This window comes from Eriocheir sinensis, chromosome 37, assembly GCF_024679095.1.
Source record: "Eriocheir sinensis breed Jianghai 21 chromosome 37, ASM2467909v1, whole genome shotgun sequence".
Classification (NCBI taxonomy): Eukaryota; Metazoa; Arthropoda; class Malacostraca; order Decapoda; family Varunidae; genus Eriocheir; species Eriocheir sinensis.
In genome coordinates, this window is record NC_066545.1 from 14,733,307 (window position 1) to 14,745,404 (window position 12,098).

A 12,098-nucleotide genomic window follows, 5' to 3' on the forward strand; every position below is an offset into this window, starting at 1 on the left:
GTGGTAACAGAGGCGTAAGAAATTAGAACATGAGAACATAGGGAAACTGCAAGAGGCCGAGTATAACGAACTTACCCCACCAGAATGAACCTAAGTTGTGAACCCCGTGCATGTTTGAGAAGGGTCTGAGGTGAATAAAGAGAGAGGGAGGTATACTCTACTATACTCCCGCCATGGTTCAAGAGATTCATGGAGAGGCGTTTGGCAGGGAAAGAAGAGGAAGGTTGAGTAGGGAAAGGAGGGAGGCGGAGGAAGGAGAGGAAAATATAGAAAAGAAAACAATAATAGGATGTTATGAGGACGAAAAGGGAAATAAAATATGGCAGATGTTACATTAGAGATTTTGTTTACTCTAAGTCTAGTGATTCGTCGTGAGAGTTTAGATATAGGAAGGAGAGGAAAATATAGAAGAAAAAAAATAGGGTGTTATGAGGACGAAAAGGGAAATACGATATGGTAGATGTTACATTAGGGATTTTGTTTACTCTAGTGGTTCGTCGTGAGAGTTTAGATATAGGAAGGAGAGGAAAATATAGAAGAAAAAAATAGGATGTTAGGAGGACGAAAAGGGAAATAAAATATGGTAGATGTTGCATTAGAGATTTTGTTTACTTAAGTGGTTCTTCGTGAGAGCTTAGATATAATAGAGAAACTTATAACTGAAAAACATTAATTGCTGGTACCGAATAGCCTACCAGAGCCCTTCCTCGGTCTTGCTCGAAAGAAAAAAAAACCACTTAAAACAGGAAAACTTTCTTATAACTCAGGAAATAATACAGTCAAGGTTTTTTTTCACTGACATGCAGGAAGTGGTTGACATTTACTATTACGACAGTGCTGAGAAAACAGATGTAGTGGATGGCAACCTTGTTTCATGCATTGTTAGGCCGTGAATGAAATGATACCACAACACTAAAATTACTGTATTGTTGTGGAAATTTTCTTCTTGATGTGTGTGTGTGTGGGGGGGGGGGGTTGTCAGTGCGTGTGTGTGTGTGTGTAGATTTTGTTGTTGTTGTTGTTGTCAGTGTGTGTCCGTTTATATGTGTTGGGGGAGGGATGGAACATTAATATTAGTAATTGGAAAAGAACAACACTAGCCCATCCGCTTGACTCTTCCCTTTTGTATAATAGTAATACTTTGTTGTAATTACAGACCATAGTTTTTTGGGGTTTATTTATTTATCGCATCTCTTTTTCAGTCATCATGGCGGAGCGAGCGAGGGAGCACATCTGGGTACTTCCTCGGGGGGCGAAACATGCACTGGATCCCCGTAAGTATCCCCTCAACCCCTCCCCCCTTTACCCTCGTCTGCCTTTGTTCATATAGAGTTTGTGTGTCTGGCCTTCCGTGTGATTCCTCCCTTCCTCTTTCCGTCTCGTCTGCTCATCCCTCCTCCCCTCTTTCCTCTCCTTTTATCCGTCTCTGTCTACCTCTACGGCCTCCTCTCATCCCTCCTTCCCTCTTTCCTCCCCTTTTATTCGTCTCTGTCTACCTCTACGGCCTCCTCTCATCCCATCTTCCCTCTTTCCTCGTCTTTTATCCGTCTCTGCCTACCTCCATGGCCTCCTCTCATCCCTCCTTCCCTCTTTCCTCTCCTTTTATCCGTCTCTGTCTACCTCTACGGCCTCCTCTCATCCCTCCTTCGTCCCTTCGCCTCTAACCGTATATCTCTGAGTCATACGCCATTGGAACGACCTCCCTGTTAAAGTAGTAAGTTCAGAAACCATCAACTCCTTCAAAAATCTCATCGACCGTAACTTCATGGCAACAGGAGTAAGCTAAAAATACGCACCGAAATGCTTTGAATTGATCTGCAGGCACCACGCGACTGTCAGGCAGGTCACGGCTCTACAGCACGCAACCTTGTAATGAGCAAATAAGCTTTCTATTGCCTGTCATTCCATGTTTCCATGTTTGTCTGCCTTCAGGTCGGGGCGTCCCTCTTCGCCAGCAACATCGGCTCGGGGCACTTCATCGGCCTGGCGGGATCCGGGGCGGCCTCAGGAATCGGCGTAGCGGGCTTCGAGCAGTCGGTGAGTGCAGTAGTGTTATAGTAGTAGTAGTAGTAGTAGTAGTAGTAGTGTGGCAGCGGCGGGCCTAAACAGCAGCACCTCTCTCGCCCATGACCTAAACACACTGCCACTGGCCTTCACTATGTCACCTTCCATGATGCGCTCTCTCTCTCTCTCTCTCTCTGTCTAGCTATCAGTTTTTCTCTCGTCCAATTCACATGCACACAAACGTTTCAGATTATCCATATTCAGTTCGCATTTACTAACAGAATTTCCTCCCTCCCTCCCTCTTTTGTTTCTTTCTCATCACCCATCCTTCCCTTCTTTCTCTTTCCCTCGTCTTCCCTCTCACCCTTCCCATCTTTCTCTCCTCACCTCATCCCTCCTTCTCCCTCCTCGATCGTTGGGCGGAGATCGACTTGAGCGCCACCGGTGTGTTTTGGTTGCCTTGGGTGCGCCTGTTTACCCGAGTGTGTTTCCGTTTCTCGTGAACACTCATTGATATACACACAACATATATACACTCCACCCTTATGTGTGCACGCCAGTTCCTGTATACACTTCTCCGAGGCCGTTTTCTTTTTTTATCCTTTTATTATTATTATCGTTAGTATTAGTATCATGGTAATTCCCCCCACAGCCCCTACGAAAGCCTGATCAAATGTGTGCTTGGGCGCGGGAAGGTTGAAAGCCCGTAGTCTTAAATATATTCGCTTCTCAGGTCGCCTTAACGGACTCTCGTAGAAGTTGCCGGGCTTTTAATGAACTGTTTTGTTATTTTACCCCTTGTCCTCTCCCTTCCCCTCCTCCTCTTCCCTTCTTTCCTTCTCCTCCTCTTCTTCCTCCCACACTTCCTCACTTTACCTCTCCTCTTATAGTGATATTTTTACACTACTCCGTTATTGACGATTTCTATTTTTGGTGTATCCTTTTCCTCCATTTGATAGTTTTTTTTTAGTTCACCTCAAATGTTATCTCTGACTGTCCCTTCTGCAAACCATTTATATCCTGGTGCTGCTGGAATAGCGCGATAACCTACACCCGTTTTCTATTTTTACCGTATCCTCTTCCATTTGATAGTTTTTTTTAGTTCACCTCAAATGTTATCTCACTGACTGTCCCTTCTGCAAACCATTTATATCCTGGTGCTGCTGGAATAGCGCGATAACCTACACCCGTTTTCTATTTTTACCGTATCCTCTTCCATTTGATAGTTTTTAGTTCACCTCAAATGTTATCTCACTGACTGTCCCTTCTGCAGGCCATCTACATCCTGATGCTGCTGGGGTGGCTCTTCGTCCCCGTGTACACGAGCTCACAGGTGTACACGATGCCGGAGTACCTCAAGGAGCGGTTCGGTGGCCAGCGGATCCGTGTCTACCTCTCCTTCCTGGCGCTGCTCCTCTACATATTCACCAAGATATCCGTGAGTCCTCTTAGGTTCCTCTCAGAAGCTTGTGTAGATAGTTATTGGATCTGAGTGGTACTGTCCGTTAATAGTCTATGTACTCTGCTGTTACTATCCCGGTTTTTTTTATTCCGTTTTCTGTTCCCCGTTGATAAGTTCGCTGCTTATTCTTCCTCTCATTCCACTTTCTCTTGAGCATCTCCTCTTTCTAAACCCTTTTCTTCAGTCTACCTTCTAACGCAACGCTATTATCCTATTCTCCACATTTGTCAGATTACGAGTCACTTCAGAGGAGCGATAACAATGAAAAAGAACTCGTTTAGCAATCCGTCCCATCTTCCCCCCTGCAGGCTGACCTCTACGCGGGCGCCCTCTTCATCCAGCTCGCCCTCAACAAAACGAGCTCCGAGTGGCTCTACCTCAGCATCCTCTTCCTCCTCGCTGTGGCCGCCATCTTCACCATCGCTGGGGGGCTGACGGCGGTGGTGTGGACGGACTTCGTGCAGACCATTCTCATGATCTTCGGCGCCCTCATCCTCATGGTGATGTGTAGGTGAAGTAGGATGTGCTTGGGGGAGGGAGGGGGGGGGGGAGGTGATGGGCAGCGTTGCCAAATTATCGTACTCTGAGCAATGCATTTATCCTTTTTTAGGCTCCAAGACTGTCACAACCACGCAAATAATGATAGGAAATTAAAGTCATCTTAAAAACTCTTTAATATTGGTGGTCTTTGTTCTTTTTTGCTAGTTATCGGTCAGAAACTACGAAAATGCAATAGGCTGAGTACGATAATTTGGAAGTGCTGGTGATGGGGTAAGGGGTGGGAAGGGGGAGGTGATAGAGGTAAGGGGGAGGTAATGGGATAAAGGGTGGGAAGGGGGGAGGTGATAGAGGTAAGGGGGTGGGAAGGGGGGAGGTGATAGAGGTAAGGGGGTGGGAAGGGGGGGGTGTTCGTAACTGGGTAGTGGGTATTTTTTTTATAGTGGCGGCACATGATAGGTTTTTTGTGCCTTTTTTTGTCGTTTTTTTCCTCTCTTTCCTCAGCTTCCGTTACCGTTCCGAAATACTTGTTATAAATATTGATGCCGAAATGAGTAGGCCATATCCCCAACAAAATACAAAAAAAAAAAAAAGTAGGCCTATAAGTCGTGTAATAATTTGCTTGATGGATTCCACTACTTTGCGTTCCCTTCCACAGCCTTCAAGGAGGTGGGTGGGTACACGGCACTGGTGGAGAGGTACCCGTATGCTGTGGCGTCCGTGCGGGCCGTCGGGAGTAACAACGCGACCTGTGGAGAGCCGCCCGCAGACTACATGAACCTGCTTCGGACCATCGAGCCAGGCAAGAGCAATTTCCCGTGGACTGGCATGGTGTTCGGCCTCACCATCAACTCCATCTGGTACTGGTGCACGGATCAGGTGGGTGGTAGTAGTAGTAGTAGTAGTTGTGGTAGCAGTGGTAGTAGTAGTAGTAGTAGAAGCGGTGGTAGTAGTAGTAGTAGTAGTAGTAGTAGTAGTAGTAGTAGTAGTAGTAGTAGTGTTATGTATTACTCGTATCATCATCATCATCATCATCATCATCATCATTAGTATTGCTATTGCACACTAGTAGTTATTATTGTTGTACTAAAAGGAGTAATATGTAGTAGTAGTAGTAGTAGTAGTAGTAGTAGTAGTAGTAGTAGCAATAATAACAATAATAATAATGATGATTTACTCTATTATTATTATCATCATTATCATTACTATTACAATTATCATCATCAAACTAACAACAACAATAATACCCTGGGCAGGTCATCGTCCAGCGCACCTTGGCCAGCCGCAACATGATCCACGCCAAGGCCGGCTGCATCCTGGCCTCCTACCTCAAGTTCCTCCCGCTGTGGCTGCTGGTGTTCCCCGGGATGGCCGCGCGCATCCTCTACCCCGACCGAGTGGCGTGCGCGTCCCCCGAGGAGTGCCAAAAGATCTGTGGCAGTCCCGGCGGCTGCTCCAATATTGCCTACGCTGAGCTGGTCCTTCAACTGTTGCCCCAAGGTGTGTGTGTGTGAGAGAGAGAGAGAGAGAGAGAGAGATTTACCTAGATTTTCAGACTTAATAATCCAAACTAGGTCGTGAGAGAGAGAGAGAGAGAGAGAGAGAGAGAGAGAGAGATTTACCTAGATTTTCAGACTTTATAATCCAAACTAGGTCTATTTTTTAACCTAAGTGAAATCGTATACACCATACATACACACAGCTCTTATACATTATACACTATACATACAAGTACCCATCAGTCCCCTATACATGTGGTTCTTACATTATACACTATACATAAGAGTAGGCTACCCACAAGTCCCCTCGTCGCCACAAGCACCACCTCCCTCAGGACTGTCCGGGCTCATGTTGGCGGTGATGATGGCCGCGCTCATGTCCTCGCTGACCTCCATCTTCAACTCCGCCTCCACCATCTTCACCGTGGATGTGTGGACGCTGGTGCGAAAGTGGGGGGGGAAGTGCTGCAGGAAGGACGGCACTGGCAAGATTTCCGAACGCGAGAAGCTAATCGTGGGTCGTGTGTTCGTAGCTGTGCTGGTTGGGGTCTCCGTCATCTGGATCCCGGTCATTCAGTGAGTGGACGCGTCATGAGTCTTTAGTTTCAGGCAGTTCGTTGCTCTGTACACTTCCTCTTTCTTCTTCCTCTTCTTCTTTTATAGTCCAATCTTCCCCCTTTCTTTAGTGTGAGTTGCTTCATGCCTACAGTTGGTTGCACAGTCTCACTTCCTTCCTACCCTATACTTCCCATCCCTTCCTTTCCCTTCTCTTTGGGCGGACGCATCATGAGTCTTTAGCTTCAGGCAGTTCGTTGCTCTGTACACTTCCTCTTTCTTCTTCTTCTTCTTCTTTTATAGTCCAATCTTCTCCCTTTCTTAAGTGTGAGTTGCTTCATACCTATACAGTTGCATGATTTCACAGTCTCACTCCTAAAAGAATGACCCATTTGTTTTGGTCTATTTCTTGTACAGTACGTGTATCAAGACACCTCTCCACCCGAAATTGACCTCTTTTGGCTACTCTTTATTTTTTACTTTTGTGGGAGTGGTGAGTAGCTGGCTTTTTTTGTGTGTGTGTGTATCCTTTTTGTTGCCCTTGAGCCGTATCCTTTGATGTAAAAAGACAAACATATTTTCACTGACCTTACAGCCACAGGAATCAGGAAAAAAAATATGCTTCCTTTTAGAACCTCGTATAGCAAATAGAAGTATCAGGACACCTCTCCTCTCGAAATTGACCTCTTTCGGCCACCTCTTTTGATTCTTTTTTTTAGGAGCAGCGAGTAGCGGGCTTTTTTATTATTGTTTCCTTTTTTTTTTGCCCTTGAGCTGTCTCCTTTGTTGTAAAAAAAAAAAAAAGACCTCGAATTCCATGCCATTCAGTCACAGTTAATCAATCTACTTCTCGCTTATGACTGGTAATGACTGGTTCTCCCTCCCCCTACAGGAACACCGGGAACTCGCAGCTCTTTGACTACATCCAGAGCATCTCATCCTTCCTGGCACCGCCCATCTGCGCCGTGTACCTGCTGGCCATCTTCTGGGCCCGCACCACCGAGCCCGTCAGTATCTCCCCCAGCGGCAGGGTTGTTAGCATTACTTACTCACCTGCTGGGTATTTAATTCTCTTCTCATCCCTTCCTACTCATCCCTTCCTCTCCTTTCTCTTTCCTTCCCTTCCTCTCCTTTCTCTTTCCTTCCCTTCCCTTCCTCTCCTTTCTCTTTCCTTCCCTTCCCTTCCTCTCCTTTCTCTTTCCTTCCCTTCCCTTCCTCTCCTTTCTCTTTCCTTCCCTTCCCTTCCTCTCCTTTCTCTTTCCTTCCCTTCCCTTCCTCTCCTTTCTCTTTCCTTCCCTTCCCTTCGTCTCCTTTCTCTTTCCTTCCCTTCCCTTCCTCTCCTTTCTCTTTCCCTCCCTTCCCTTCCTCTCCTTTCTCTTTCCTTCCCTTCCCTTCGTCTCCTTTCTCTTTCCTTCCCTTCCCTTCGTCTCCTTTCTCTTTCCTTCCCTTCCCTTCCCTGGATCCCGGTCATTCAGTGAGTGGACGCGTCATGAGTCTTTAGCTACAGAAAGTTCGTTATTCTGTATACTTCCTCTTCCTCCTTCTTCTTCTTTTGTATATAGTCCATCTTCTCCCTTTCTTTAGTGTGAGTTGCATCATACCTACAGTTGGTTTCACAGTCTCCCCTAAAAGAATGACCCATTTGTTTTGTCTCTCCTCTTTCCCTTCCTTCCCAACCCATCCCTTCTCTTTCCTTCCCTAACCTAACTTAACCTTACAAATAACATTACAGCATCATCTTACTTAGCTGTCTAGTAGTAAAAAGGGTTGCATAAAAGAAACACCAGCAATGCTATCTACATATAAAAATACCTTATCATCTTATACTTAATTGATGAATAATGAACTTCCCACAAAACCATAATTTGGGCTGCATGACCTCTCCTCTCGTTCTTACAGTAATAACCTCCACTGATATGTAAAAATCTCAATGCCTCTCCTACGCAAGATATCTACTAACACCTTGTATGTCACCGCAGGGGGCGTTCTGGGGCCTGATGGTGGGTCTGGCTATAGGGTTGCTGCGGTTCATCCTTGAGTTCTCCTACACCGTTCCTGCGTGCGGTGCAGGTGAGTGTGGCAGCGGCTGAGGCAAGAGAACAACTTCGCGACAGGCACATACTTTTTCGTAAACTATACCAGAATCTTTTGTCATAGAAACTTCAATGATTTTATCCATAACTTGAAAGCTGAGAAAGACGTAAAGGTCCTAAGAGCGGTAGCATATTCAACACTCCAGGAAGCCATTATAAATCTTGGCACAGACTTTCGTAAACTGCCAGAATCTTTTGTCTGAGAAACTTCAACGATTTTATCCATAACTTGAAAACTGAGAAAGACGTAAAGGTCCTAAGAGCGTTACCATATTCAACATTCCAGGAAGCCATAATAAATCTTAGCACAGACTTTCGTAAACTGCCAGAATCTTTTATCATAGAAACTTCAATGATTTTATCCATAACTTAAAAAAACTGAGAAAGACGTAAAGGTTCTCTGAGTAATTACCGGTAGCATATTCAACATTCCAGGAAGCCATAATAAACCTTAGCAGTTCCCAGAGTCAAAGTTTTGCAAGTACAGTGGACCCTCTATTTAATATAAGAGAAAAAAAAGTTGTAGTTGACAAGGCCCGCTTCAGCAACACGTATACCATCTCCCACTTCAGGTGATGACACGCGCGGACAGTTCCTGATGGTGACGGTGGCCAAAGTGCACTACCTCCACTTCAGCTGCATTCTCTGGATCATCACGGGCGTCGTCACCATCAGCATCTCCCTCATGACCTGCCCCATCCCTGAACACTCCGTAAGTTGAGTGTGTGTGTGTGTGTGTGTGGATGGGTGTTGGTGTCATTTTTCCTCCTTTGATTAATGTTTTGTATGTGTTTGTTTGTGTGTGTGTGTGTGTGTGTGTGTGCATAATAAGTATACATAACAGTTTATTGAGAGTTGGCAGTGTTTATTTTTACCTCTTTGTGTTTCTATAGGACTAGGTCAATCTAACATATCCTACTTATTTATACATTTCATAGTTTTTTTTCGGTATTTCGTTGGGTAACTATGAAAAGCCCCCATTTCATAGTTTAATTCGACAAAACACTCCACCCATTGATAACTTTGCAGGGACTGAAACCTTACAAAAAAATCACCCTCTGTCACGGTGTTCTATTTCTCTTATTAATCACAAACTCCTTCTGTCATGATTTTCTACTTATATTGATTGATTGATAGTTTATTGTTGCAAGTAAACAACAAAGGAGAAGGGAGGAGCATGCCATCCCAACCCCCAGGCAGTACAGAGTGTGATTATACAACTAAGGATACATGTGGTATATTGCTTCATCCCCATCTCCTTCCCTTCCCAGCTGTACCGCCTCACTTACTGGAGCAGGAAGGACGATCGCCCAAGGGTGCCAATCGAGGATGCTTATAAAACGCCCTCTGTGACCAATGGCAGATCCATGCATGTGGCGGATCCTGGTAAGTATTGTCACGACCCCCTTGAGTTATGCTACACCTATTGGCAATGGTCCAATGTGTCTTAACCCGTCTGCTGCGATTGACCTGGATTTGACCTTCACTGTTAGTCTGGTTACATACACTCCCAGGTCTTTCTCTGCCTCTGTGGTGGATAGCGGAGTGTTTCCCATGTGGTATTGGTATGCTGGATATCCCCTCCCAAGGTGCATGACTATATACATTCTTCTTCATTGAATTGGATTGATTGATTGATAGTTTATTGTTGCAAGTAAACAACAAAGGAGAAGGGAGGAGCATTTGTAGCAGCCACTTTTTGTTCCATTCCTGTAGCTTGGTGATGTCTTCTTGTAGGAAATCCACAGTCAAGGGGTTAAAGATAAGGGTGATGACAGGCACTTAATAGACCCTTACAGAAACACTAACGTGATCCCAATCAACAGATCATGACCCGAATAAACTGACACCCGTGGAGGAGGCCAAGAACGCGGCCGCCTCTCTCTACGAACCCCCCTTCTGGAAAGCGTGAGTCTCAAGTGTTGTCTCTGTTATCAAAAGCCTCAAATCTCCCTCTCTCATGGTTTTCTACTTAATTTTTTTTTTCATTTATTTATCATTCTGTTTTGTTTTTATTTACTTTCTCCTTTTTCTTCTTTTCTTTCTTTCTCTACGTTTTATATCATTTCATTCATTTATTCATCATTCTGGGTTTTTTTTTATTGTTTCTATCTTTCTTTATGTGGCTTTTCTTCTTCTGTTTTCCTATTTGTCATTTTATTTTTATTTACTTTCTCCTTTTTCCTTTTCTTTTCTTTCTTTCTCTACGTTTTATATCATTTCATTCATTTATTTATCATTCTGTTTTTTTTTTTTATTATTGTTTCTATCTTTCTTTATGTGGCTTTTCTTATTATGTTTTCCTATTTGTCATTTTATTTTTATTTACTTTCTCCTTTTTCTTCTTCTTTTCTTTCTTTCTCTACGTTTTATATCATTTCATTCATTTATTCATCATTCTGGGGTTTTTTTATTATTGTTTCTATCTTTCTTTATGTAACTTTTCTTATTATGTTTTCCTATTTGTTATTTATTTTTTTTGCATTTTTTATTTATCATTTATTTATTTATTTATAATTTCAGGGTCGTCAACTGGAACGCCATCATCTGCCTCGTCCTCAGCACCTTCGTCATTGGTTTCTTTGCCTAGTCTTCCACACACACACAGCCCTCAGAGCCACATATATATAGTCATTGTTTATCTGTATATTTATCTTGCTGTCTATATTTATCTACCTATTAGTATGTTTAAGTGTCAGTCTGTTGGTCTATATATCTAATTATGTTCCTCTATGATTTCCTATATATATGTTTATCTGTATATTTGTCAAGCAATATATATGTGTATCTCCCTGTCTGGTTTATGTCTGTATATCTGTCTATATCTTCTTAGTTTATGGTTCATCTCCCACTCATGGTCGTTTTTCTATATATATTCTTTCCTATATATGTTTATCTGTACATCTGTCAAGCAATATATATATGTGTGTATCTCTATGTCTGTTTAGTGTTGTATATCTGTCTATCTTCTTGGTTTTTAGTTCATCTTCTACTCTTGGGGTCGTTTTTCTATATATATGTTTATCTGTACATCTGTCAAGCAATATATATGTGTAACTCTGTGTTTGGTTGGTTGTCTGTATATCTGTTTTTCATCTCCTTCCTCACTCTACTCCCTCCTTCCTTTTCTATTCTTTCATCTCCTTTCCTTCATTCTTTCTCTTCTCTTTCTATTATTTCATCTCCTTTATCACTTTTCCCTCTTCTCTTTCTATCATCTCCTTCCCTACTTCCTGTTCTCTTTCTGTTCTTTAATTTCCTTCTCTTCTTTACTTCCTCTTCAACTCTTTTGTCTCCTTTCCTCCTTTCTTTCTCTTCTCTTTTTATTCTTTCATCTCCTTTCCTTCTTTACTCCCTCTTCTCTTTCTGTTCTTTCATCTTCTTTCTTTCTTTCTCTTCTCTTTTTATTCTTTCATCTCCTTCCCTTCTTTATTTCCTCTTCTCTTTCTATTCTTTCATCTCCTTTTCTTCTTTCCTTCCTCTCTTCTCTTTCTCTTCCTTCATCTCCTTCCTCTCCCATCTCACCCATCAGGAAAATAAGAAAAATAATATATCTACACTAGTTAAGTCTTCCATGTATGTATATAATGATTTTTTTAGATATTTTAATAATAATAAATGAAAATATATGTACTCACTGGTTTTTGCTGTCCCTGATATTTTTTTTAATGCCCAAAAATATATTTCCTTTTTCTCCTCACCCGTTTTTATTCAATTCAATGAGATTACACTACGGAAAAAGAGAGAGAGAGAGAGAGAGAGAGAGAGAGAGATTTACATAGATATTCAGACCACACATAGATGGTCTGTCCTGTTGATGTGGGGACTCGAACCTAGTCCGCGCTAAGTCCTCGGGCTCACCACCCCCGCACGCTAACCACTCGGTAAATATTATATTATCGCGATTTTTTTTTTTTTAATGTTCGCTGAGAAACAAAGTAATAAGTACAATGTTTTGGTGGCGCCGTTGCAAAGGCAGAAAACGTC

General features: G+C 43.0%; 1 protein-coding gene across 2 annotated transcripts in view; it reads left to right on the forward strand.

Moving 5' to 3' along the window:
* The window catches only part of LOC127008326 (sodium/glucose cotransporter 5-like), a 50,934-nt gene extending 39,199 nt beyond the window's left edge, over window positions 1–11,735 (forward strand). The window contains exons 3-15 of one of the 2 annotated variants that reach the window (XM_050880210.1): window positions 1,203–1,274; window positions 1,933–2,037; window positions 3,278–3,442; window positions 3,775–3,973; window positions 4,623–4,843; window positions 5,221–5,464; window positions 5,799–6,039; window positions 6,911–7,025; window positions 7,998–8,088; window positions 8,684–8,823; window positions 9,383–9,497; window positions 9,938–10,019; window positions 10,635–11,733. In XM_050880210.1, coding sequence (XP_050736167.1) covers window positions 1,203–1,274; window positions 1,933–2,037; window positions 3,278–3,442; window positions 3,775–3,973; window positions 4,623–4,843; window positions 5,221–5,464; window positions 5,799–6,039; window positions 6,911–7,025; window positions 7,998–8,088; window positions 8,684–8,823; window positions 9,383–9,497; window positions 9,938–10,019; window positions 10,635–10,701 — 1,857 coding nt within the window. In that variant the 3' untranslated portion in view covers window positions 10,702–11,733. Of the gene's footprint in view, window positions 1–1,202; window positions 1,275–1,932; window positions 2,038–3,277; window positions 3,443–3,774; window positions 3,974–4,622; window positions 4,844–5,220; window positions 5,465–5,798; window positions 6,040–6,910; window positions 7,026–7,997; window positions 8,089–8,683; window positions 8,824–9,382; window positions 9,498–9,937; window positions 10,020–10,634 lie in introns of both variants that reach the window. The other variant, XM_050880211.1, reaches the window with a different exon arrangement.
* The last annotated feature ends 363 nt before the right edge of the window (window positions 11,736–12,098 follow it).